Source organism: Scophthalmus maximus, chromosome 21 (genome assembly GCF_022379125.1).
Source record: "Scophthalmus maximus strain ysfricsl-2021 chromosome 21, ASM2237912v1, whole genome shotgun sequence".
NCBI lineage: Eukaryota > Metazoa > Chordata > Actinopteri > Pleuronectiformes > Scophthalmidae > Scophthalmus > Scophthalmus maximus.
Genome location: NC_061535.1, coordinates 5,307,461 through 5,335,000, shown reverse-complemented (window position 1 = coordinate 5,335,000; position 27,540 = coordinate 5,307,461). Strand labels below are relative to the sequence as shown.

Genomic DNA, 27,540 nt, shown 5'->3' with positions numbered 1-27,540 from the left:
AAAGTTGGAGAGTGAATAAGTTCATGATGCTGAGGAAGAGGGCACTTGGGACATATCTTTACAGCGGACAGGCTCTTACCCTACGCAAAGGTCTAAATAAAACATTACTTCTCTTGCTATTCCTGTGTCTGTCTTGGAGCGGATGTCTAGGCCATTCGCTGCTGGACACGGACCATTAATAACAGGGCAGACTATACATTTATAAGTACACATTCTCTTTGTAAAACGTCATTATGTTGGTACCATGCCGCTTCTCTTTCTGTGTCGGGCTCCAAAGTTGGTCTGCCCTGAATATTGGCAACTCAGTCTGTGTGTGGAACAGAGAGCTCTTGCTAATGATATATACTGAAGAACAAAACCTATTTCCTCCTATTTGTTACTTTTAAAACATCAGAGATGTAATTAACTATTACAAAATATCACTAACTCTGCAGGTGCTGGAGGATGGTCACCTCTGGACAGTGACCATTACCAGTGGCTACAGGTGGACCTTGGTTCCAGGAAGCAGGTGAGCGCCCTATCAACACAGGGTCGCTACAGCAGCTCTGATTGGACCACGCGGTACCGTCTTCTCTACAGCGACACTGGACGGAACTGGAAACCATATCACCAAGACGGCAATATTTGGGTGAGTGAAAAAAAAAGGCAGTGCTCCACAGTCGGCCTGATTTTATCTTTACATTGGGATGATACTTGTAGTTAACTGTATACAAAGCTCTATTTTTTAATTTTTAAAAATGAATAGATGGCTCAAGATGTGGGTGTTAAAATGAATGTCATGAAATCAGATGACACTCCACTGTTATTACAAAATAAATGTGGTGTTTTCTTGTCATTATCATTACAATGTGAAGGCTTCCTTTCACCTGAGCACAAAACCCAGAGCACAAAACCTTGTGTGGGCTTAAAAGACATGGCGAATGTAAATTGAAATCAATTAATTAGCTCAGTTTTTATTAAATGTAACGTCTCAGCCAAAAATCCTATTAAAGCACTGATAGAGTTCGAGATGGAAAATACAGCGTAAGAACAACATTCTGGCTCTTTATACCTTGACATTGTTTGTTATATTTTTCTGGCTATGTCGTCTACTGTGTGTCTTTTATTCCAAAACAACAGACATCAATTACCGCACCATTTGCAAGCACTTGGGTGGGGCATCTTACAATCCAAGATCATTAGCTAATGGGGTAATGGGCCACACTATTCACCATTTCTGCTTGGTGCAGGGCTACAGGTAACAGACGATGGGCTTTCAGCTCGAGGGAGAGGAGAGTAGAAAAATAGCCCTGTCATGAATAACATTGATACACTAAGCTCAGCAGAAATCTAAGGCCTGAAAGTGAAGGGGAGGAGCTGTATCCATGTTTATCTCCACCAGTGGAGTCAGACAGTGAATGTTTATTTTCCGCCAGTCCATCTGATTCTCCTCTGCTAGAAAGAATCTGTGTAGAAAATGGTCTGGACATTGCCAAAACCCTCAGGCTGTTATCTCCTGCAGAAGACCATTAGTTACTCATTTAATGGGCAGTGATAACACATGTTAATTAACGCCACTGTGTTGTAAATGATGTTGCTTCAGAAAAAAAGTCTTTACCAAAATAAAAGAGGATATCCAAAATGAGAAAAACAACATTGGGTTGCCACACAAAAAAATAAGTTTTATATGTTTTTCATCTGTTTGCTTTCCTAGTAAACTGCAGCTGCTCTTAAATGTAGACTTTTTTTTCTTGTGAATCATTATTTTTCATGCTGCTCTGTTGCTTTTCAAAATTAAACTCAGAATAACTCTCATACACTGGCATCCAATTTTCACCGCCTACAGATACCATGGTTATTTTCTTGCTTTTCACTTCCTTTCTTCAGCTTGAAAAATATTTCCAAAATTGTTGATTCACACTGATCAGCAACAGAACTATTGATATATTAAAAAAAGGTGTTTCGCTGACACTATTATTTTCAGCTAGCCTTTGCCTTTTCTAAATCTGTTGTAAACAAAGATTAACGATTGAAAAAAAATAACTAAAAAAATAGAATTTTAATTGGTGTGTGAATGAATGTGTCTGATTAGAAGGTATGAATCATGCAAGGAGCAGTTACACAACTACAGGTGTGTAGTTCAGATCAGAATGAAGGCTGAAGATGAGCACCCATGAGCTCCGAGTTCTCACGTAACACTAGTAATGACAACTGAGTGCTAATGGCTTGGAACGTCAACATGTTCATGGGCATCGTGACTGGTGTGAGCCCATAGTTAGTGTGTTTTCATACTCACAAATACAGTACAGTGTTTGTTTTTTTGTCTGCGGATATTAAACTCTGCATCAAGCCCCAAATGGCTTCATCATTATTCTTTTAGGACTGTTTGGACTGGTTGTGGTGACAAATATGGATCTTTTATAGATGAAACTAAATTAAGCTGTAGTTCTTGTGTGCTGCATCATAATTGTTTGCTGATTATTATTCATGCTGAAGTGTTTTCCTGCTGCCGTTAACCCTGATTCATTGCCTCTAATATTTCTGCAAATACTCCAAAACACATTCATCTCTTGGGTGTTTTTGTAACCATAGCAGACAGTTGTTGTTTTGTTTTTTATTCCAGTTTTGTCTAGTTGTACGACATATATATTGCTTTTTAATTTATCGCCTGTGTAATTCAAAAATATTGCTTGTGTAAACAAATATAGAGCCAATAATTTTAGGCTGGGCATATACCATCAATAACCCCTATACAGTAACAAGCAAAGCTGGAGCCGTTTGTTTCTCTCTTCTTTTATTTAAAATAGGCTTTGGGAGGCAAGCAATCTACATAAGTGCACGCATTCATGCATGTGCACGTACACAAATACATCTATTCCTTCTGCTAGGACTTGGTGATGATTAAAATGTGCCTCTACACAAGTGTGTGTACGTCAATATGTGAGTAAGTGGTGATAATATTGGAGCCATCATCTCTATTGATCAAAGGAATGGGTGGGGATGGTAAGGTGCTAAAGCAGACTTACTCGCGCACGCACGCACGCACACACAGCTACCATCAGGCCCCGTTTCGGCCTATTCAATCACACTCAGCTCAGTCCTATTCGCCGCTGGATGAGGTTCACGCGGCGATCCCCAGGGAGAAAACCACCTGTCCTGCACTCTTATGCATGGAGGTTCAATTCAGGGAACCTTTTGCTACCAATCACCACCTGCCGTTACTCCGCGCTGATCGCTTAACCCGTTCGCCGCCGAACTGACCAAACCACTATCGGTTAAAGCGGGTGCGTTGACGCCGGCAGGACTGCTGTGCCTGTGATTCACTGGTGAGGAGAAGTGGTAAAGACCGGGCATGTGCAGTATTGATTTTGTGAAAAAAATGAATGTGTCATGCCGCTCACTGCTAAGGAGACACAATGACACTGATACATTTCTGTAATAATAACCGGAGGACAGAGGCTGTTAGGATGATTAAACTGATATGGGAGCAACTCATTGGCTGTATTCGAAAATGCTATGGTTTTATGTGCAGATGATATCTTATTGAGTTTTAATTTTATTACTAGTGCAATGATTAGCGATACCCCGATGTTTATACCTTTTGATTTTGGGCGAAGGGGTGTTGTGATGAACAGTCCTATCAGCTACTGTGGTTTCTAATACAAAGTGGCGGTGGTGCAATCTAAAGAATAGGAATATCCCCAAAAAATATAAGTAAGATTGGCAATAATGTATATAAAGAATCTGTATTTACAAATGTTTTAGGTGGAACATAATGCATCTGATATATTTGTCAGACTGTAATGAAGCATGGTATGATTTGTTGTGCAGCACTGAAGGCTAACTGTGTTTGATTAGTGTGAGTAAAATCCACAGGGTACTTCAACAATCTTTTGCACCCTGGCAATTAATGGGGGGGAAAAAAAGGTTTTTACTGATTTACTAATGCACCCTCAGAAACCCATCACTTATCAAATGGTGACAGTTGTAAAAAATTGCAGTGATGTGTTTTAGACATTTGCAGTGCTCAATGACAAGTAACAATTTGTCATCAAAATATATGTCTTGGAAACCTTTCAAATGATCATCTTAACAGCTTTTTCTTTCAGTTCAACTGTCAAGAGTTTGACGCTATAGTGCTCTCTACACCTTAATGGACGTCTTGGAGGGAACATTAAAAGCAGAGTTGTGAGGATGTGGCAAAATCTGTGAAAGCACAAGAAAAAAAAACTGTCTGTCTGATTACACATTAAAACTCAATCAACAACGAATTAAACATCAACCTTCTCTCACTTTGTGAGATTTTTTTTTACGAATGTGGCCTAATAAACTGGCACAGCCGTGGACCGAACGGATCAAACAGAGACATGTTGATAATGGTTTCTCAGTGGACCAGTGAAAAGTTGTGCTTTGAAGAAGGGGTAACGAGAAGCTCAGACGAGGATGTGTTTACCAAAAAGCTCCAGCAAAAGAAATTAAATAAGAATCCCAGACTATTGAGATTTTACTTTTTAAATTTTTAGAACACAGCTATTCTACATAATAAGAAATCTATTTGACTGCTATTAAACTTTTATTCCTGTTGTCGCTGATGTAACTGCAAAACTCAGATATATGCAATCAGAAATAACGGGAGGACCTTCCGTGCTGACGGGAAAATTGATAGTGACAGTGCCTCTGCATGCGACTTCATGTTAACACCTCTTCATACATTTGTCATTAGGCAGTGAGAACATTAAACAGATGTTCACACGTATATGACAGTGGGCCAACAATTTACAGCTATTTTTCTTTGGAACTGTAAATACAGGAACAAAACAAGCATAAATGTGACTTCTGCCACCTTCTGTTAATGACAAAGCTTAATTATGTCCTTTTTAGCTTTGGTATTTTAGCTTCAGTTCTCTGGTATTTACAGATGAAAATGTGTTTGGAGTTTTGCTTAAAAAAAAATAAAAGGCACAGGAAGCATCCCTCCACTCTCACCTGAAGGGCTCGGGGCTAATTTGCTCTTCTCCCAGTGCTGCAGTCTGTATATAAACCGAACCTAATGAAATGTTCATGAGCAAGTGTGTGTGTTTTGGCGCGTGATTGTATTCATGTGCTTGCCTTTGTGCTAAGTGTGAATAAGGTGTGCATATGCGTGTCCTCTTGAGGGGGCAGCGCCGCTACACTGTGGTTCATCAGGTAAATGAATGGTGAAGCCTCCGTGTCTCAGTGGTGAGGACTAATTCAGTTTCGGAAGCTGCCGAGCATACCCTGATAAATCATGCACCTGGATTTATGCACCGGTGATCTGCATCTCTCTCTCTGCGTGTCAGGCTGATATTAGTTTCACATTTCTTTGTCTGGGCGTTGCTAAGTGCCCCTGAGTCATCTCATCTCAGTTGTCTTCAAGACCAGTGGGCTAATGAATGAGTTAGATTAAGAGCCGAGACAGCAATGGAAGAAAGCAATACAAGCAAAGCAGTCCGACAGTGATTCATCAAAACTCGTGTGTATGTAAATAAAAAATAAGTGTGAAACAAGATAGTATCTTCGTATCTTAGACAAATAAAAAGAGTCGAAGAGCCTCGTGCAAGAACATTTTTGTAATCTTATCCTAAATTTCTCCTACATCTGTTCGTACCGTGCATTCGTATGAACAGGCCACGTCGGATTTATCAATTTTCACCAATGGTTTTCACTTCTGATAGATTGGAACTTTGTTTATATATTTGCATTATTTCACAATCCTGAAGAAAGAAAACAAAAAGAGGCACAAAAATGCATGTTTTGGGCTTGAGGGATTTTTCTTTCCTATGCTGAGAACTCAAATCGTCCACCGCGTTTTTCGCATCTGGTTAGATACAGAAATCAAGTGTCGCATTCGTTCCCATTCCCAGCGGCTGACCATTTTATCTGGAGGAACCACAAGGGCAGGAAAGTGTACATTAACGCTAGAAACAGCACTAAAGCGAAGGACAGAATTAAAGCAAGGGAAAGGGTCTTGAATTGGGTTTTTGTTATTACATATGAGATCAACAGACTTGTTTCAAGTATTTCCCAGGGCTCTTTGGTTATAGTGGCAAACGTGTCATGTTTTACTGACGCAACATCAAACTACAATGAAAGGAGGATATTTAAACATAAAATATTTTAACAAGTCCCTTTTATTGAAATAGGATCAGGATAAGATAAGATAATACTTATTTAATCCCGAACCAAGGAAATAGCACGTGAGGAACTTAATGTAACTGGATTTTACCTTGTAAAGAGAGAGAGACATATGAGTCAGAGAGAGATATTATGAAAACAGCAATACTTGACTGATGTCTTTGTAATTATTATCAAAACTGCCATAAACGTTTCTGCGTTTTACCAGTCTTGGACACTGATTTTCTCACTGATTATCGTTGCATCGCTGAACCCAAGCCAATGGTCCAAAGACACTTTGTGATGAGTCAAACTGCTGAAGGAGAGTGCCAGCATTGACATTAATGTAAGATCCTTTAAAGGTTTAGTATTACGTCTCTTTTTTGATCCCGAATCATGCACATCCACGCATTGAATCATGCACATGCACTCAGATTCACTCACATTCGACTACTGCCGACCACTTGCCATTGGCCATCGTAAATTAATTATTAAACAGGCATTAAAGTCCAAAATGTTTGAATTCCACTAATCTCGCCGCAGAGGAACATGTGGATCGCAGCCATAGATATGACTTTTCATGACTTTTCTTCATTTGCACATTGATATAACGCCTCTTCTGACTTCCGTCTCTGTATCTTGATCTTCTGCAGTGACTTCAAATGACTTGAGTATCGGCCTCTTTAATGTCACTTCATTCAAGATAAGGGTTGTATGAAAATTTAAAAAAAAAAAGAGTGTAAAATAACGAGGATGATGGATTAAACTAAAAAAGACGGAGAGGACGCTTCCCAGTGGGTCATGGGAGTCTCCTGTGGTGTAACTTTAGTGGTTGCCATTTGATATTTTGATGTTATTGTCATGAACCTGAACGTTTTACTTGTGTGACAGTGGACAAAACAATGCACACTAAATCTTTTTGTGAAATTACACCTTAACGGCGATTTGGATTGTCCTTTCTCTGCCTCGGTGTTTCGTGACATCCAAAGGTTTGTTTTTACAGTTTTGGATCCACTGGTGCACAGATGGTGTCACTCAAATTTAATTTTTCTATTTAGACTCCAAGACTGTGATGACCGATGCCTGTCTTAATTATGTTGAAGAAGAACTTTGCCCTCTTTCCAAATGGTTCTTGCTCTTGTGTCAAAGCTCCGAGTGAGTGGGCGGTGTGATGCACGAGTAGTCAGACATGAATGAGTGTGAGAAGGCTGGCCTCCTCAAACAACGTGTCAAAGAACACAACCACTCGCACATAAGGACTCAGTAAAATGTTAGCAGGTCCAGGCGCGCACACACGAACACAACGACTTTGCTCCAGAGGTGTGTGGGGTTTTACAGCAGAGCCATGGAAGCAGCCTTCACTCCCTCAGTGGTGGTGCCTGCTGAGCAGAGGGGGAGAGAGAAGGTGCCAAATGTTCACAGCCGGAGTAATGGGCTCTTAAATCTCTTTATTTTCCGTGTGTGTGCGCGCGTGTGTTTTTGTCTGTCTGTCTGTCTGCAAAGTTTTATTCAGTGCATGGGAATATTTTGCACACCAATGACAATTTACTGCAGTCAGGGGAAGAAATGCTGATGATGCTGTCGATATGAAAATGTTGGATTTTTTTTATGGAGTAATTTCTTTCTTTTGATTGCTCCACAGAAATTAATGAGCCAAATGGAAGTGTATTAAAAAAAAAATGGATTCGCATGAAATGCTCTGCTAGTGTTCCTCACTTTTTTTCCCCATAACAATGCAAGTGAAGCAAAGAAAAGGACTCTAGTTCCCTTTGTCACCTGCTGTGTGGGAGCTCATTTTAGCGATTGAGGACAGTTAATGAGAAACTGAACTGATCAGGAACGCACATGACTATCACACATACAAAGGCATATAATAATGTACTAGCCCCCGTGACACAAAGGACGCTTAAATCACCTTACCTGCACCTATAAAAAAAAGTATTGTATGTATTAAAGCATTCGATGTGCAGAAATCAACAAAAGCACAGAGAGACTCAACAGATAAGCAGGAATGTTGCAACATGTTTGGAGATGCTAGAAAGCGTAGAAAGAAAATGTTCCAGGATACAGCTCAGGTCAAGGCCCTCGTTCAGCCTGTGTGGCACTGTGCACCCAGACCAAAACCCATTTTAGCGTGTGCCCGCAGCAGAACCTGGTTGTGGTCTCCACCCCTCTTGGGAGGCTTGATTGACTGTGTAGCCCGGAATTTTAATTCTGTGAGGGAGAGAGTCAAGAAGTGGTTAGCTGTAGGCGAAGAATCCCTCATCTCTTTCGGTGAGGCCTGTTCTCAAGGTTCGCTGTATTTTAACAACATACAGTTTTAAGACGAGGGACATGAATTAGCGCAGCCACAGTTTGTCCTGTTTTCTTGGCACCACACAGAAGCCACAGCCACACACTGGGTTTCACAGAAACACACATTTTCATACGTGGCCCTTCTGTTTCTTCCTGTACACTTGTCGATAAAAACAAAAGACCAGACTGATTTCCCCTGCTTCTGTGAGGAAGAAACTCACACAGAAATCCTCTCTCTCTCACACACACACACACACACACACACACACACACACACACACACACACACACACACACACACACACTGACCCTGCCTCTGGGGTAGTCTAACAAAGGGTCCAGCAGCAAACAAAAAAAAGGCTTTCACTTGTTGTTCCTCAGTATCTGGAGATCTGTTCTCTAGAAACGCCTGTCTCTGGCTAACATGCGAACTACACACACGCGCGGATCGATTTTCAAAGTCACAAATAGACAGACAGGAATGACAGATTCACATTCAGGAAATGGAAAACATGTAGCCAGGGAGAATTGGTAAGTGAGGAGGGACCAGGAAGGAGCAAATAAATAATGGGTGTCTAGTACATGAACGTGTGGGCAGAAGCATGCTCACATGCACCGTGTGTGTGTGTGTGTGTGTGTGTGTGTGTGTGTGTGTGTGTGTGTGTGTGTGTGTGTGTGTGTGTGTGTGTGTGTGTGTGTGTGTGTGTGTGTGTGTGTGTGTGTGTGTGTGTGTGTGTGTGTGTGTGTGTGTGTGTGTGTGTGTGTGTCACGTTTAAACGGCGAGTGATGTGTGTGCACGTGTGTGAGATGGAGCAGACCACAGGGGTATTTGTTGACCGGCTGTAGTAAAGTGATTAGCTTGTTCCTTCATGAGTGACAGGAGCACCGCTGTTCCACATGCCCAACAAGGACACTGGCAGGCTCCCTGCTTCCCTCATTATTCTGTTTTCCCCAAGTCAAGTCATGTTCTCTCTCTCTCTCTCTCTCTCTCTCTCTCTCTCTCTCTCGACTTTGCCCTCACTGATCTCAAAGATAGCTCAAAATCATGTGACAGATCTGCAATGTTTTGATTCTAATCCAAGGTTAGCCAACTTTGCCGAGATGTTTTATGTTTTTAGTTTTCTTAAACCTAATGCACATCTTCACAGGAGCACATTTAAGAAGAGTATATGTATGTATCCCCGTCCCCAATAGAGTCCAATAAAAATTCCCAAATGCACCACATGCTTAACCTTTTCCTACAATGTCAATTAATGCCTTGACCCCAACCAGATGCAGTATGACAGTTTTCCTCTTTAGGGTTTAGGTTCCTATGAGGACTACTGGTCCCAACAAGGTCTTGCACGCACACACACACACACACACACACACACACACACACACACACACACACACACACACACACACACACACACACACAAACACACTGAAAGTTATCTCAGGCACTTTATGGTCTTTGTTGCCATAAATTACATCAGTTCTTGATTAAACAAAACGTCAAAGTGTCAAAGCTCTTGCTTTTCCCAACTCTTTCTCACACACACACACACACACACATTCTGACATTAACTGTGACACATACACACCATAAGCAGTGAGACATTCACGCACAAATTCCCTTTTACGCATTTGCTTTGTTGGTTAATGACTGGACTTTGGAGGAAAGGGAATTAAATGGTTGACTAGGCAGACTTTTGCTAGATGTTCGGCATCCGCAAGTTTTTTTCCCACCTCTTCCTCCCGCTTCCTCCTCTCTACCCCACCCTACCTTCTGCCCTCCGTTCTGCATAGTAACGCCTTTTGAATTGAGCTGTTCATTCAGCCAAGCACAGATAAGTGCTGAATAGAGGGATGAACACAATAAAGAAATAAAAAGAAAAGGAAGCTGGAAAATGAGTTGGGGGGAATGAAGCTTTGGCGTGAAGACGGACAAATGGTTTTGCTTCCTCTCTCTTTCCTTCTCTCGCTTATACCTTGACAAGGGCAAGAAGACGAAAGTGTCAGCTGGACAAAAACAAGTCTTATGCAGGCAGTGAGCAAGTCCGCAGCAGATATTCAGTCTCCAGAGTTTAATTTGGATTCTGTTTCTAACTGAGTAACCAACTTCTGTGTGATATCAGGTTTTAACTTTGCAGAGTGGTTTTAAATATCAAGGTGGAGCGCGTGCAGGTGGTTGTGAGAAAAAATGCATATTTTGCTGCAAATTGATAAATCCACACTTGTTCGGCTTCAATCTTGTGCCAGGACCACAGGCATTTTGGAGACATAATAGTGAAGGACAAACATACAACAGAGATGATTTGACAGTAAAAGAGAGCGAGAGAGAAAAGCTGAGAAGTATGCCAACAACTCCACAGGGTCGTGCTGGCCCCAGTGATCAAAGACATATTTCAGTTTTTGGGACATTCTAAACTTTTTGGATGTTGTCGTTTTTTTTTTCCAGATGTTCTTTTTTATTCCATGACATTTTTCACTGTGAAAATTACCCTATAAGCTCCACTCTTTGATTTCTCAGCGGCTACATTTCTCAGAAGTTGTGATTTAAAAAATATTTTCAACAATAAAGAGAGTTTACGGTGTGCACTTGTGAAAACAGGACAAATGGTTTCCATTTTCCGAATAGCTTTGGCTTCGACAGGAAACCTGCATTAAACAGTGACTGTACATTTAATGGCTGGCTGACATACGTGAAGTTCTACGTGAATATGTCAGAAAGCGGCACATCTGTCCTAGAGGAACTCTGATAACCCAGATCTGCGAGACCCGTGCACCTGCAGAGAGCAGAAGATGCAGTTAAAGTATACTGAAGAGCTCTCATGTGGAGCTGTGTGAATTTGAAGCAGGTTGCAAAAAAAAAAAAGGCGTATATGTTTGTGTGCTCAGTTAACCTTTCCCTGAAAAATAAAGTGTGAAAGAGAGGGAGGGAAAAGGTACAGAGGAGATAGAGGCACTGTTCCCCTGGTGTCCACTCCCTTGCCACAGTGGAAAGTCAGTGACTGAGCTCGGTGTGAACTCCTGACCATCTCCTCCTTCGCTGATAGCATATCTTCAGCGGTGTACATTTGGGTCACCGAGGAGTCAGCTTGAGGCAGGCTTTCTCGAGCGGAGCCCTTTTCTCCCACACTCGTTCACTGTCCTTCGTTTACTTCACGTCTTATCTACAATAACACATGGCTGTCTAGAGTCTGCCTCTCGTCTAGTTACCTACGAGGCTATTCATGATGTTTCTCCACAGTGGTCCGTGCCTACTGTTGTGTTTGAATCTATGGAGAAAGAAAAAGTGTGAAGTTAATTAATTTTGTGACAGTTTTTGTTGTCAGCTCAATTTGCATTCTCGCAGCGAGTATTGCTGCCTTGCCATGACTCCGGGCACACCAGGGACTGTTGAACTTTAATACTTAAAGAAAGTGTTGATGTGATGTTAGACAACGGCCAAAACAAGTTTCCTCAGTGTGAACCTTTGTCTCATTCAGGTTTCTGTAGCTCGACAGCCACTGGGTAACTTTTCTGAAGCATGATGTCCCACTGTGCATATGTGTGATGTAGACAATACATTCATTCAACACTCAGATATGGAGAAAGCAGCGCTAACATGACAAGGAAATCTAAATCTCATCCGTTTGAAGCCATGAGTCTTTGGGGACCAGCAAAGCAGCCTAAACATGAAGTGATGTGACCAGATAAATATGATCCTGCAGAACAGATACAATGTTTCTTCTTCAAACCCCTTGCAGTCAGACTGTCTCATGGCAGGCATATTAGATATGTAGACTCATAATTATTTTGTATGTTTTGTTAGTGTGAACCTTTAGGGCAGAACATGGTGAGTGGAACAAATTCACTGTTGTTCTTCATCCCGAAGCTGTTTGTTTGACTGCAGGCTTGTGGCTTTGATGTATTTAATTTCTGTGTGTGTGTGTGTGTGTGTATGTGTATGTGTGCGTGTGTGTTCACAGGCCTTCTCTGGGAACTCAAATTCAGAGACCGCAGTTCGCCACGAGCTGCAGCAGGGAATCGTGGCTCGCTTCCTCAGGCTCGTCCCGCTGGACTGGAGCGAGGAGGGACGGATCGGTCTGCGCATAGAAGTCTACGGCTGCTCCTACTGTGAGTGGAGACAAACACATGCAGACATCACAGACACATCATTTATAATTTTGGCTCCATAGGGAGGGCCTAATGATGGTCTGTCAGTCCAGTCATGTCACATTGAGTTTTTTTTTTTCTTTATTAGGAGCTACTTCTGCACAGTAATCAAACACAAACCTAGTTTGAAAACCTGTCTGGACAAATAAACAGGAGCACACAATGTGCAGAACGAATGCCGCGCACAGTCGCAGGCCGACAAACACACACCCTTGCACGCGCATTCACACACTGTCTCCCACACGCTTTCTAACAAATGCATCATCCAGGGATCTTACTCTCGCAGCCTCTTTGCTCTCATCCTATTAAAAGGCTGCCAAATTGATTTTGATAACAATTTTCAATTAAGGCTCTGCATAAATTACCGTTATAAGTGACACACGTACATCTTTCATTCCACAGATGCGGCTGCGCCATGTCTGCGAGTGTGTATGTCTGTGTTTGAATTCAAAAAGCATGCGTTGCATTCCAGTCAGTCGTCAGCCTTTTGATTATGTTGCCCTTGTTTCATTTCCTTCCAAAGTGAAAGAAAAGCACGTCAGTGGAGATAAGGATGACAAGATGCAATTCGTACACATCCGCACACAACAAATGCACAGATGCACATGTGTATGCACAGACAAAGAAGCGTATCCCCCTCAACCCTCCCCTCACACGCACAAACTTCAACTAGAAAATGGTACACTTGTAATACATGTAGCTGCTTTTGTACTGAGATAAATCAACTTGTTGCTGTAATGTTTTTTAAATTAGAATTACTGCAACCCCTTCATCCTCTGAGAGATCTTAATTAGAATATAGAATTTATTCACATTTTAATGTTGAGCTGTGAATAGTGCTAAACAGATCCTGGTTTTCCTATAAGATGATAAAAAAAAAAAATTCTTTCACATTTTCAAAAACTGGACAAGGACAAGATAACGCACTATGGACACTGTCGATCCAATACAGACGCTGGATAAAGCATGATATGCACGTAAGACTCAACAAGATACATTTCATAACTCTAGAAAGAAATGTTGGGACGATCAATATCTTACACAACTGCCGAGCTGGCTGTCAAGCACCGGCAGTGTTGTGTGACTTGTAAACAACATTCTGGTACTGCACAGTAATACCTACAAAGAATTCACTTAAGCCAAAATAAAAAAAAAAAGTTTTTAAACTGGGTCATATCCAAGTTCACTTTTAACACTTTTCGTCACCAGCTTGATAATGTAAGAGTAAGTATTTTTAGAGTGACATGATTTGGTGTAGATCGAATTCATTTATTCTGCAGCTTCTCCATGGACATGACAATAGTTGTCAAGCACTGTGTCAGGTAGGAATGTAGCGAATGCTCCTGCAAAGGGTCTGCTGAAGTTCATTATCCACCAGGTGCAATTGCCATCTGAATGTATGGAAGCTTTTACCTATAACAAATCACATCTCTTTAGATTACAATTACCTTCGCTGTTGAAGCAATTTGAGAGGGTCCTGGTACTGTGCACTCTGGTTCAATCAAGCGTCACCTGTCATTGGACAGCCTCATAGAGCTGAGTAACCATCAGACCCTAATGCTTGGTCTGTGCCAGCAAAACCACACTTACAATTAATTTCACCAGTAGTTGCAGTAATTATGACGGGAGAAAAGGTGAAAGTTAGGTGGCATTGTATAAGATCAACAAAGTCCAGATCAAGGAGAAGGCACATACAGAGAGATGTGCAGCACGATGCAGAGTTCGAGCCCATTCCTTTTCTAATGGAACCAAGCCAATTGCTTCATAAGGCACTGTGGTTATGCTGCACTGGCCTGCGAAGCAACCGAAGACGAGGGGTCATGCAAGTGTAGCGGAACTTTGCTTGGCAGAGTACACAGTGGTTTTCCCGAAAAACTCAGAACAAAAAGTAACGCAGCAGTGAGATGAGATTACAAGTGAAAACTAAAACCAAATCCATCTTGGAACAGTATCACATGAATTGTTGGACAAGGTGCACATTGTTTGCTAATGGGTAAGCTAAACTCCCTAAGTATCGAGCATTGAAACGCCTGCAGCAACATTGACTCTGCAAGAGGTGGCAGAGGCAAGATTGTGCAATTTGTTTCCTTTCATTGGGCCTTTCAACATAATTGGAATAATTTTTTTCCTTCATATACACAAGGTACTTGTTTTTTTCGTTTACAACCCCCCTGTCACTTGGCGGGACAGTTCCATGTTTCCTGAAATCCCGCCATTTCCAAGTGATATGATCCTTTCCCCAAGACAACGCATGGCCTCAAACTCTGCTCCAACCACGCTCAGTGGTTCTTCATCATTAGGAGCAGGTTGTGGAGGATGCATGAGTCGACCAAACACAGGCCACTGACACGGGAGGATGTTGCATCAGGTTTGGAATGCATCAGGTTTTTGATCTTTTCATAAGCCTATACCTGGTCCAATACTCTGCCACTAGTGCACCCTGCTTTTATCGTAACCATAACAACGAAGATCCAGTTCAACATAGAGATGCTATTCCAGCAGAAGCTGTGCTTTTTCTACTGTGACAAGTCAAAAATGTCTGCTGTGAAAAAAAGGTTTTATGACGCCTATTAAGAAAAAAAAAAGGTCAGCTAGAAACATCCATTTGGTCGATAATGTCCGTGGTTGACAACAATAGCTACTATAAAAAAAAAAAATAATAAAAAAAAAAAAATATATATATATATATATATATATATATATATATATATATATATATATTAAGGCCAAGGACTGTGTTTTCATTTCTGACATACATAAATATTGTCCAACACGCCTTGACATCTTTGTGATGAGGCGCATACATACAATGAAATAAACACATGCTTAGAGAGAGACACACACAAAACGAAACCTTCCTTTATTTACATTCTTGTTCCCGTCCTAGACACATCTGACCAATAAGTGGAGAGAAAATTTTCTCGTGGTTTATCGTGATACATTTTAGTATGCTGTTTTTTGTTTTTTTTTACAAACGCTCCACGTATACTAATCAACTGATTCTGAAAAACCCTCAAAATCATTATACATTGTAAATGTTTCCTCCCAAACTCAAAGCAGAAATAGGGGAGATGTACATTGTTTGGCAATGGCAAAGAAAATGAGATGAAGCACAAAAAGAGAAGTAGTAAGAGAAGATGTATTCCCAAAATAATCACCACATGTTATTTGTAGCTGATAATTCTGGGTTTGAACGTACAATAATGAAATGCCACACCAAACTATGACTCCTATGGACTGGAATGAAAGGCTGTGCGTGTCGGTGTCTGTGCCAGAGCTAGAGGCTATTACGGAGTCATGATCCACCGTGCTGTGAAATTTACATGCTCATTTCCATTTTGATTAACATGGGATCAACAGAAAATCAATTATTTCATAGATGAGTATGTTTCAGAGAGCCAGTATGTGCGAGAAAGGGGAGTCAGACAGAAACAAGAGAGTACAAATTAAATTTTCTTTACAAACTCAATCACTCTCATGCAAGTAGAATATCAAAAGGATGCAAGCATATCAAATCTGACTTCAACCTGTGGCCTATTTATGCCAGCGGTACTTTAAATCTGATGTCAGGATGATGTATCGCCATCATCTGTCGAGCCTTTGAAATGTGCTTATGTAGATTTTGTTTATGGATAGCGACTATCTCGGTAGAAGGACTGAGGCCAAACGCATAAATAGCTAAAAATCTTCAGGCTCGGGTGTGCAATATGTTTGGGGTAAAGGGATGCATAAATATAGGATTACAATACAATGTTGCAAGTAGCAGTTGAGTAAATTGAGTGATTACATTTTGCTCCCTTTTTGTTACCCTATAAAAAAAACAGTAAAAAGAAAAGATAGATCTATAATATGTTTAACCAAAAATAAAAAAAAATAAATGCATGTATATTAAGTTTCCATTTGTGTGAAGCAGGCAAATCCTAAGTTCGGCACAGGCAGGTCACTTATTGTACGTGACCTGAAATATAAGTAAGTAATTACCACGTAATAAATACGTGACAACACCGGTGTTACTGATTACACTGGACGTTTTAAAAGAAAAGACGTGTCAGATCTGTTTTTGCGGACCGTTTACTGACATCTTTAGATTTCACTCTCGACAGGCTCCTTATTCCTGTGCACTTTATCTCACTTAATATTTTACACCATTGTTCCATTGTAGAGCTGTATGCAGCACTCTGTGCTGCTGCCTATGAATGCTGCAACCCTATCTCAGACACCTACTTTGCTGCCTGATCGGTGAAATCTATAGCAATTGTTCAATTAAATATTAAAACTATTAAATGGCTGTTAACGGCACTTTTTATATTATATTTATATCTATATTTGCCTTGGAGGCAACTCTGCGGCATATCTTTCAATTGTCAGATGAAGAAGTCTGGTGGAGAAACAGCATCCGGGTCAAGGTCCAAAATAGCATGGTCTCATGGGTCAGGGTCTGAAAACATTGACCATCTTGTATGCCTCGCCATTACATCTGCCCTGGATGGAGACAAAGAAGCGGCCCCCTGTTACTCTGCATCGCAACGTCCTCCCCTCTTTCTCTTTTATTCTCTCCCATTACCCCATGGCCTGCAGATGGTGGAATCCTCCGTAAAGTAGAGTCTCCCTACTGACACCCATCACTTCCCTCAGCTGCCATCCGTTTTCTGAGCGGCACACGCCCACTGTAGATCTCATAAAACAATTGGAAATCTGTCAGCTGCCACGACTGTTTGCGCCATAAAACTTGACCACACAAGATCATGAGAGGTGTGGGGTTTAAAGGAGAGAGAGAGAGGGTCATAACGCAAATGAAGTGATGGAAGGAATAGGATGGAGGCAAAAGAAATGAGAAGTGGGGCAGTGAGAGGCGTGATGGAGAAAGACAAAAGGGAAAAGGGTGAGGGGTAAAGCAGTGGAAGAGATTGAGAGCCATGTATTTGTACCCAGTGAGAGGCAGCAAGAGATCATTTCAGAAGCGCTGAAGTTAGAACCAAGGGAACATGTGTAATTTCCTACCCACCCAACCCTCGCCCCACTTCCTCCCCTCCTCAGATGGTTATTATGAAAGGACAGGCTCGCCCCCACCATTGGGGGGTGTGTGTGTGTGTGTGTGTGTGTGTGTGTGTGTGTGTGTGTGTGTGTGTGTGTGTGTGTGTGTGTGTGTGTGTGTGTGTGTGTGTGTGTGTGTGTGTGTGTGTGTGTGTGTGTGTGTGTGTGTGTGTGTGTGTGTGTGTGTGTGTGTGTGTGTGTGTGTGTGAGACAAAGCAATCGAGCACGTAAGATTGAGAGACATCGTGACTGTGCAAGAGTGTGTCTGATTCCCAGGCCCAGTTATCCTATCATATCCTGTACACTCTTCTCTACCTTCACCAAGCACACACACATACACACACAAGTACACTCCACAAACCACTCAAGCAGCTGGGGTGACGACAGCAATATCGCCGAGTGCCTCAAACACTGCACTTTATTTCGGTTCTTAACATCTTCACAAAATCTCCTCCAGCCTGTTGCTTGTGTCCTCTCTGCCCTCTCCTTGTCTCTGTCTCTCACTCTCGCCTGTTATGTAAACACTCATTCTTGCATTTGAAATATTTTGTTTGGAGTTCAAGTGTATTTAAAACTTATTTTATTGAAGATTGAAACTTCAGTGGGAGTATAGACAGAGATGTAGATCACCTGGAGAATATAGCATATTTTAACATTTCGGCGATACCTGTAGACAAGTGTGTTTAACAGGCCCACACAATTGTAGCTTCACCCATCAGATTGTCAGCCAAATAAGGATACAAGGCAGGTATGTAGGTTTAATTTTAATATTGTAATGATCACATCTATTTGTTTGAATCAGTCAAAAAAATATTTTCTTTCAATTCCTTCCATTAAATTTTAGGTTGTTGCCAAATGTGGAAAAAAATGACAATGACACCAATACATTTCCAACACATTTTTATAGAAGCCATACTTCTACATGACTCCCAATGAAAAATATGTATTTACTCATGACGTTGCACTGTGGCACTGTTTAAAGCAGCATCTGTTTTGCATTTATTTGGTAAATATTTAAATCCACTGAAATATTTTTCTTGCTACAGTACAGGTGTAAGTATTAATATTAATGGTAGCGCAGCGTTCCAGTGGGATGACATGTACAGACACAAGGGCCCTGAAACCAAAGCAGCCAAATGATATTCAGCCATCATTCATTTTGTTATTAACACCCCTGCTTTTTCTACAGTGACATGTCAAAACGTCCTATGTGAAAAGGCCTATCGGGTACATTATCACTTGAAACAATCAAATTTCTATTGCAGTAATAGTAACCTGACATTTTTTAACCTCGTACTCGGCATTGTAGACATCAATATGCTCTTGGTCAATTTATGATGATTGGGATTACAGTCACAATTTACTCCACTGATCTTACCTTTTCTGCTCGTCTCTCACTGTCAATGTCTTCCTGTCTTATTCTTGTGTTTCCTTGGTTATAATTTAATTAATTAATTAATTAATAATTCATGTCTCTGCATCTCTGCTGTTTTCTGCCCACTCTGTTTCAGGGGCCGATGTGATCAACTTTGATGGACAGGGTGTAATTTCATATCGTTTTAAGGTACTGGACATAATACTTTGATTTTATTTTTTCATTTCGACTAAAATTTCCATTAAGTCATGCAGAAAAGTCACTCTAGTGCACAAAGGGTCGACCATAAAAAAAAATCACATTACAATTAGAAGAAAAAAATACTTTGATGTAGATTATTAGCAAGCAGCTGTTTTGTAGTTTAGTTTAAAAGTTTGTAAAGTCATTGTTTTCTACATATTTATTGAAAATGTGTGCAGATGAAGAAGATGAAGATCATTAAGGATGTGATCGCGCTGAGGTTCAAGACGTCGGAAAGTGAGGGCGTGATTCTCCACGGGGAAGGACAGCAGGGAGACTACATCACGCTGGAGCTCCACAAAGCTAAGCTTCTGTTGCAGATAAACCTCGGTGGGCAACGCGTTCATGTCGTCCACGTAGACAAATGAATGCAAAGCAAAGTTCTCTTGATGTTGACCCTCCCACCATGTCTCTGATGATGACTTTGTATCGCTGTCAATTTTTTTAATGTTTTGTGGAAACAGTAGGGGGTCGTTCACTTACCTGAAGGTCGGTGGTTCGATTCCCGTCTTCTCCAGTCAAGACACTTAACCCTGAATTTCCCCTGACAGCTGTGCCTGCAGTGTGTTAGTGATGTGTGAAAGAAAAGGCACTGCGTATAGCAGCGTTGCATGAATGGGTGTGAATGGGTGAATTTGTGACTTGTACTGTGAAGCACTTTGTGTGGTCGATAAGACGAGAAAAGCTCTATATAGATACAGTCCATGTGAACGCCACCTCAAATCAGAACAACAGCCCTAAAGGCCAGGGAAACTTATGGTACACTAGTTGCTGACATGCTGTCACACACAGAAACATTGCTAAGAAACTTTTGATTGACAGTGCAACTTTACATAGTGTATATACATGTTTTGCGAACGTTTAATTGGTGATATCATATGGATTTGTAATGGTAAATTGCTGTCCATGTAGAGTGATCTAGATTAGGTCTAAAAAATATTTATTATTTGTTTGCCTGTCACACCTGATCCTTTTCTTCTTTGTTACTATGCAGATATTGGAAAGAGGTGACAAGTTGTCACTTAAATGCTCTTAACACAAATACAACACATTTTGTTGTTGTGTGTTCTCATTTTTTCCATGTTCCGACTTTAAAGCACTGCACATGAACACACTGCGGTCGAAACAACTACTTCACTGAATGGGAAAGGCGACCTTCTGAAGGATCAGATCAATGCATAATGTGTCTAAGCTTCACCATTTCCAGCTCCAAATCCTTTCTCTGTTTGGTCTGTTGGTTGGATTTATTAGTTACTCAGTCTAATGCATCCAGAAACTCCGGTTGTGTTTGTAGCTCGCTGACAGGTCTACAACATAATTGTTGCAATCATTCTGGGCTCGCCAATAACCCTAAACTTTTGAAATCAAATTTGCTCCGTGTCCGTCGAGCAACCCTGTCACCTAGAAATGATGTTCAATTCAACCAAACTGCAACATGCTAAATGGACTGCAACATGGTAAATGGACTGCATTTATAGATCACTTTTCTACTCTTACCAACCACTCAAAGCATTTTACACTGTGTCACATCCATTCATTCATGGCTGTGACATCAGTGGCAATTTGGGGCCCAGCGTCTTGTCTTGTCTCGTCATACCCCAGGCTGCTTCGATATGCAGATTGGAGGAGCTGGGGATTGAGACACTGACCTTCTGATTAGTGAACGACCCTGTCTATCTCCTGAGCCATCAGATACTCTGATGGAAAACAAATACATTTTCTCTAAACATGTGACTGATCAGTATCAATGTATTTGTGACTTGCCAAAATATGTCAATTAACAGCATATCCTAATTTTGCTAATACAGAAAGGATTCCGGTCACAAAATCTACAAAACAGATTTAGGAAATCCTTGCTTAAGAAATAAGCCACCGGTTGTTAACTTTTAAAATTATTTGCTCAAGTGTTGCTTGATAAAACATGTTCAACTGCTTTGCACACGCATATTATTCAACATTTTTATATACATTACTTGATTCACAGTGTCCAAGTCTGTTTTTTTAATCACTAATATGATTCTAACAATATTTTCAGGCAGTAACCAGTATGGCTCTATCCTGGGTCATACTTCCGTGACCACCGGCAGCCTCTTGGATGACAATCACTGGCACTCGGTGGTGATCGAGCGCTACCGCCGCAACGTCAACTTCACCCTGGACAGACACACTCAACACTTCAGAACGAATGGAGAGTTTGACCATCTAGATTTGGACTATGAGGTGAGAAGCAAGGAGTACAGGAGTGCACTGACAGGAATGAAAACAAGATTTTCAAAAAACTGAAAAAATGATAAATATACATGTCTAAAGACTGATACAGGAGGTGACAGGGAAATATTCCATCTCTAGGATTGTTAAAATAATGTTTGGTGCTTGAACATATCATGAGACAAATCCTATTGACTTGATATTGATAACAAATCCCCCTTTGAGTGGAAAATGATTCAACAGCTATACACTGATATGCAATCACAAGCGAGTTCTCTTATAGGGAAGGAGAACTGGTAGACCATGGAATAACTGAGTAACAAATACACATCCTCTAGGAACCTGAGTGAGAATTCTGAGCCTTTGAGTACAGATGTTGAGAATAATGCATATTCTAATGTGAGCAGTTCTTAGATACACTCTGGACCCTCTAAAACTGCCTGGAGCCTCAACATGGTTGCCCAATTATTTCAAACCATATGAGAGACGCTGTCTATATCTTTACTTATTATTCATCTGTCTCTGTGATGCTGTTCTTTTCATTCAGATTCTTGTTATCTCAGTGTTTCCACCAGTGTCTTTACTGATTTTGCAACTGCTTTTTGAACAATGACTCATCACTGATGGAAGCTAATAATACTTAAAAAACAGGAAATTGATTTCGGAATGCATAATGGGTAATGAAAGCATTTGTGTTTGAGTGTGTGCAGCTGTATATGGTCTGTGTCTGTGTGTTTGTTTATATTCATATGTTTGTGTGTGAGAGTGTGTGTGTGAATTAAGGGGTCTTCAGGGAAATCTGTACAACAGGTCAAACCAGGATGTTTTGTGTGTGTGTGTGTGTGTGTGTGTGTGTGTGTGTGTGTGTGTGTGTGTGTGTGTGTGTGTGTGTGTGTGTGTGTGTGTGTGTGTGTGTGTGTGTGTGTGTGTGTGTGTGTGTGTGTGTGTGTGTGTGTGTGTGTGTGTGTGTGTGTGCGTGCGTGCGTGCGTGCGTGCGTTGTGTCTTTGGTGAACCCTGACTAGATCCCAAAAGTGTTATTGCTTGACTGAGTCTCTTTACAGATAGCGAAATTGTGGCCAACTCAAAATGTACTCCATCTAGTCTACACACTCCATCATGGAGATACACGTGCGTGCGTGCGTGCGTGCGTGCGTGCGTGTGTGCGTGTCTGTGTGTTGCCTAAATATCTGGGTCCATTTGTGTCTACCCTTGGCAGTAATTACTAAGACTATTTGAGCATCACCAAAGACATACAAACACACACACACACATACAAACACACACACACACACACATTGCGATCGCAGTCACATATTTATTGGTAATTGTATACCACCCTCCATCATCCTGTCTTCCTTCAGAGCCCAATGCAATGGCTCGAGGGAAAAAAAAGAACTGAACATGTGCGACTGTAAAAAAAAAAAAAAAGAAGAAAAAAGAAACTCACTTTACATTTTCATCAGCTCTGTGTCCTCCTGTGCTTCCCAACAGATGCCTGTTTGTTAGCCTCCATCCCCTCGCCTCTGTCCTCCTCTGATCACATCTGTTCCCCACAATCCACTAAGTTCTCCTTTTTTACCCACTCTTCCAGCAGATATATAAATATTTTTGAAAAGAAGATGTTGGCCCAATTATCTTGGGATTCAGTTTTGGAGATTTAATTGTCATTCATAAAAAAAATCCGGAATGACCTGTAGTCCATCCATCTGTGCATTCGTTCACAATGGCCTAAAGGTTGCGCTGCGATATTCGTCATAAAGTTTGTATCGTCTGATGCCATTACATAAAAGAAATCTTGGTTGTATATGTAAATTAGATTTTTCTCAAGTTACCCATATTTTCTTTTTTCTTTTGCTATTATCATAAGAGTTCATTTGACATTAAACAGTAGACTTTCATGTACGTGTTCGACATTACCTTAAATTAATTAAAATGTATATGTTTGCATACGTTTAAGTATTCATGGATATAAAACTTCATATTAAATTGATGTAGCTGTTTGCAATGTTGTAGCAATGTAGGGCAACAGGAAGATACAGATTGTAAATTAATGACTTTTGGCATCTCTTTTTTTTTTTTTACCTCTTTGGCCTATGTCTCTCTCCAGTTGAGTTTTGGAGGGATGCCATACAGTGGGAAGCCTGTGGGAGGAGGGAGGAAGAACTTTAAAGGCTGCATGGAGAGCATCAACTACAACGGAGACAACATTACAGACCTGGCCCGCCGAAAGAAGCTGGACACCTCCAGCTTTGTAAGGGAGATGTGCTGAATATTGAACATGCTCATTATTGTCACACTAACTCTGAATCTGACCTGAGTGAGGGGGCAAATTATTCGCTGCACCAAAAATAGTTTTAACAGATTCATAATTAATCGTACACAGCTGAGCCATCGGTAGCACCTCCGTGTGTTTGCCTCCTGTCTGTGCGCTCCCTCTTGAACTCAGGGCTGCTATTTCACTGCAGCCTACAAAGACAGAATTTTACAGTTTGGATTTAACCTATCTCAAAAGAATTAGGCTTGTGTACTTCTACTCATCAAATGCACAGCACTCTGGATGACGACAACATGCAACTTGGGCAAATTAAGTGTTACAATTTGCTCAAATTTCGATAGACCATGAAGTCACTCCCCATCTTCTCTTCCTCGTCAACAGTGGAAAGCCACAATATCGTCTTCGATCTCTGGTGAACTGACTGAACAAATGGAGGCAGTAATCAAGTTCATCAAAGCTGCACCTCTAATTCCCTCTGATTACTCACACAGCCATTCGTTTCTAATCAAACCAGATCCACGCTCAAATTTCAGAAACACACACGGGAGGCAATCAGGAATCATCTATTGTTGATAAGGCAGCTCAATATTGTGCATTTGCTAATGATTTGATTAAGAACACAGTCAGTGCCTAAATTCCACAACAGTGTTTGTTTTCCACCTGCACTCAAACCTCACGAAGGTTTTCGATCGACCCGGCTACATAAGCGGGCTCGAGTGAAAGATACACATTTTTGTTGTCTGCACTAAGCAACATATGTCTTTAGATCTAGTTTCATCTGAAAGTGAACTGAATCATAAACTGGTAAATAAAAACATGTATCTAAAGTGTAAGCTTCACGTACAAGCCAACGTTCAAGGGATTAGCTTTGTTCTTGATACCTCTATTTGGAGACCAACTGTTGACTTCCTACTTTCTCCCTCTCCCTTAACAGCGTAACCTGTCCTTCTCCTGCGTGGAGACCCACACCTTCCCGGTCTTTTTCAATGCCACCAGCTTCCTGCAGCTGCCAGGCAGAGCTGGTCACAACACACTGTCTGTGGGTTTCCACTTCCGCACGTGGAACCCCGACGGACTCCTCCTCTTCAGTAATCTTGACGACGGCACACTGGAGATCTCCCTGGAGGACGGCAAGATCGTAGTTCATATCAACGTGTCAACGGCGACCAGAAACAGCCAGGTGGACTTGTCGTCAGGTGAGTTGTCAACAGACACTTAATTGTGAAGTTTTGTTCAAAAAATGAGCCCACATTTATCTCCATGCCTTGAATTTTGCTACAGATCAACATAAAATACAAATGATCAATTCTCATTGGTTTAACGATTAAAAGTCAGTGAGTTAAACTTTTACACTATACTCATTACTCTGTCTTCACTTAACATATATTCAACATCTAAGGATTTTTCTGTCATATAGTCTAGCAACACAGATTATACATCATACGTACGTATGTGTTATGCTTGTATTTTAAAAATAAATCCACCGTCCTGCCTTTTAGAGCATTAGTTAGCATTAGTAACTACATAATTATATTGTCAATTAAGATATTCCTCTTGGTCTGGATTGTATCTCACCTCTCCATCGTCTCCATCTTGACATGGCCTTTCATCCTTTCCTAGCAACTCCCCTGCCCTCCCTTTCCTCCCTTACTGGTATTTTCCTGCCTCCTCTTTTTTCTCTCTCCACCCCTTTCTCTTTGTTCAGATACATTCATTTATTCTGTCCACTGCTGCTTTAATAAGCCATTATGCCCAGGGGTAGGGATTATTACTGAGTTACCCTCTAGGCTAATTCGGCTTGAGCCTGCGATTACATCAGTATTACTAGAATACACAAACGCAGACTCACAACGCGGCCCCTCCTTTGATTCTGTTATTAGCAGAGACCTTATAAGGGACATATTAGTATCTCAATGAGAGAAAGCCACACTGGCTTCTGGCTTCAATGACACAGTGGGAGCTCTGTAGACTTGTAATGAAATGCTTAGTCCCTTTTTGGGAGAGACGTGTAGAAGCACACCCCGTGAGGAGAGGAAAAGAAAGTCTCTAACAGACACCACACAGTCCATTTCTCTTTTCCAAGTGGGGATCATTTGTTTATGAAGCTGTTTAGCCGCAGATTACTCAGACATATAATCAGGCAGCAGCTGGAAGGTAAAGCCATCCCAACCTAATCCACTGATTTTTTCATTTGCCACCTACAACCCATTTAAATTTTTCACCCGTCAAAGGCTGCCATTCGGTATGTTTATAGAATACAGTAAATCACAAATGACATTTAGAATTATATTTGAAACAGGAGAGGACACAACCAAGCATATACAAGGAAAATAACAGATTAAATGTAATCTCTTGCATTGATCACATCAGAATGGATCAGGTTTTGGAGATAAATTCCTATTTAGTGAGTTAAATAAAACTCTGTTAATAATTTTTTTTTTTTAAGTGATTTAATGGTGTGATCTTCAGTCCCCTATTTACTTGATACAAACTGGGCCATGTGAACAAGGATCTTTATTTTTTTTAACACACTGGGGAACAAACCACTTAGAACAGAGGCCTCAGCAGGAGGAAGCCAACAATTTATCAGTCTTTTTTTCTGGACTCTTATCCGCTCCCTGAAAAGTTTTAAAAGAAACTTAAAAAAAACAAAAAAACACACATTATTAGCTCCGGTCACTCTCACACCCCAAACACCAACTGATGTTTACCACTTTGCCAATGTGATGTGGAAACGGGTGGACCAATCGTTCTTCCTAACCTCCTTTTTTTATCTAATACACTCTGTAAGATGGAATGTTAAGGGAAATAACCTTGAATACCAAACATCTTCCTGACATTTTGTTCTCATAACAAAATCAATAAACTCCCTGTAAAGTGAAGGAGTTGCTCCTACCTCTGTTTCTACTAAGAATGAGCACCAGGTTTGAGTCGCCGTTTTGTAGAAAATAGCAAAAATGGCAAACATCGAGATGGTGGATCATACCGAGGCCAAAAATGGGAATCAATGTAAGATATTTCATCTGTGGTGATTAATAAAACTCCAGTAGGACGTCTTTGTCACTCTGTTTGTGCTCCGGGTTGGTCACTAATGCTAGACAATTGTCCGCTCTAGCATTATCCAGTAGAATATATCCAGGCTCAATGAGAGGATTTGGGCCATGCTTGCAGTTGCAGAGAATTCTACGTTTGTGGAGGTGTTTCGTGTGCATACTACAAGAATGGGGGTATTTAGGGGTAATTTGTCAACCTTACATAGAAACATGCTCCTCCAAGAACCTGTGCAAAATGTCTGTTTCTTTGGATGTGTGGTTCATTGCATTTCTTAAGTAATTACAAGGAATAATAAACACAATGGATCACATAATGTTAAACAATATATGTAAAAACAGATGTACAAAACAAATAGAAAATGATACTCATAAAAAGTGATGGGACAACATAGGCCCAGCATATATTGCCAGACCATGTGAGAAGTATCAATGGGTTAAACTGAAAGATTTCAGGGATTTTTTTAGCTGTTGAGTTGACAAATTAAGAAAGTGTATAGGGAGAGAATTCCAAATTTTACACCCTCCGTAAAGAATATTGAACTGAAGATTGGGCTGTATAGGAATAAGGAGGTCTAAGGAGACAAATCAACGTGTGGAATGGGTATGAAATTGATAATCATACACACATATATCATGACAAGAAGGTGGACGGGTTGTAGCACAAATAATCCAATCTGAAGATGGTTCACTTGATACACACTGAGGACACTTAATTTGTTTTCCATAGTATACCAAGAGATTTGGCAATTTCCATGGTTATGGCTCTAATATGAGGCGGCCAAGATAGGGATGCATCAAGCAGA

General features: G+C 40.8%; 1 protein-coding gene across 2 annotated transcripts in view; it reads left to right on the top strand.

The window, feature by feature from the left end:
• Positions 1-27,540, top strand: part of cntnap2a (contactin associated protein 2a) — a 280,648-nt gene that overhangs the window by 132,045 nt on the left and 121,063 nt on the right. For both annotated transcript variants that reach the window (XM_035619745.2, XM_047329941.1), the window contains exons 3-9: positions 435-628; positions 12,366-12,513; positions 19,097-19,149; positions 19,380-19,530; positions 21,236-21,420; positions 23,517-23,660; positions 24,619-24,880. In XM_035619745.2, the coding sequence (XP_035475638.2) occupies positions 435-628; positions 12,366-12,513; positions 19,097-19,149; positions 19,380-19,530; positions 21,236-21,420; positions 23,517-23,660; positions 24,619-24,880 (1,137 nt within the window). The remainder of the gene's footprint in view (positions 1-434; positions 629-12,365; positions 12,514-19,096; positions 19,150-19,379; positions 19,531-21,235; positions 21,421-23,516; positions 23,661-24,618; positions 24,881-27,540) is intronic.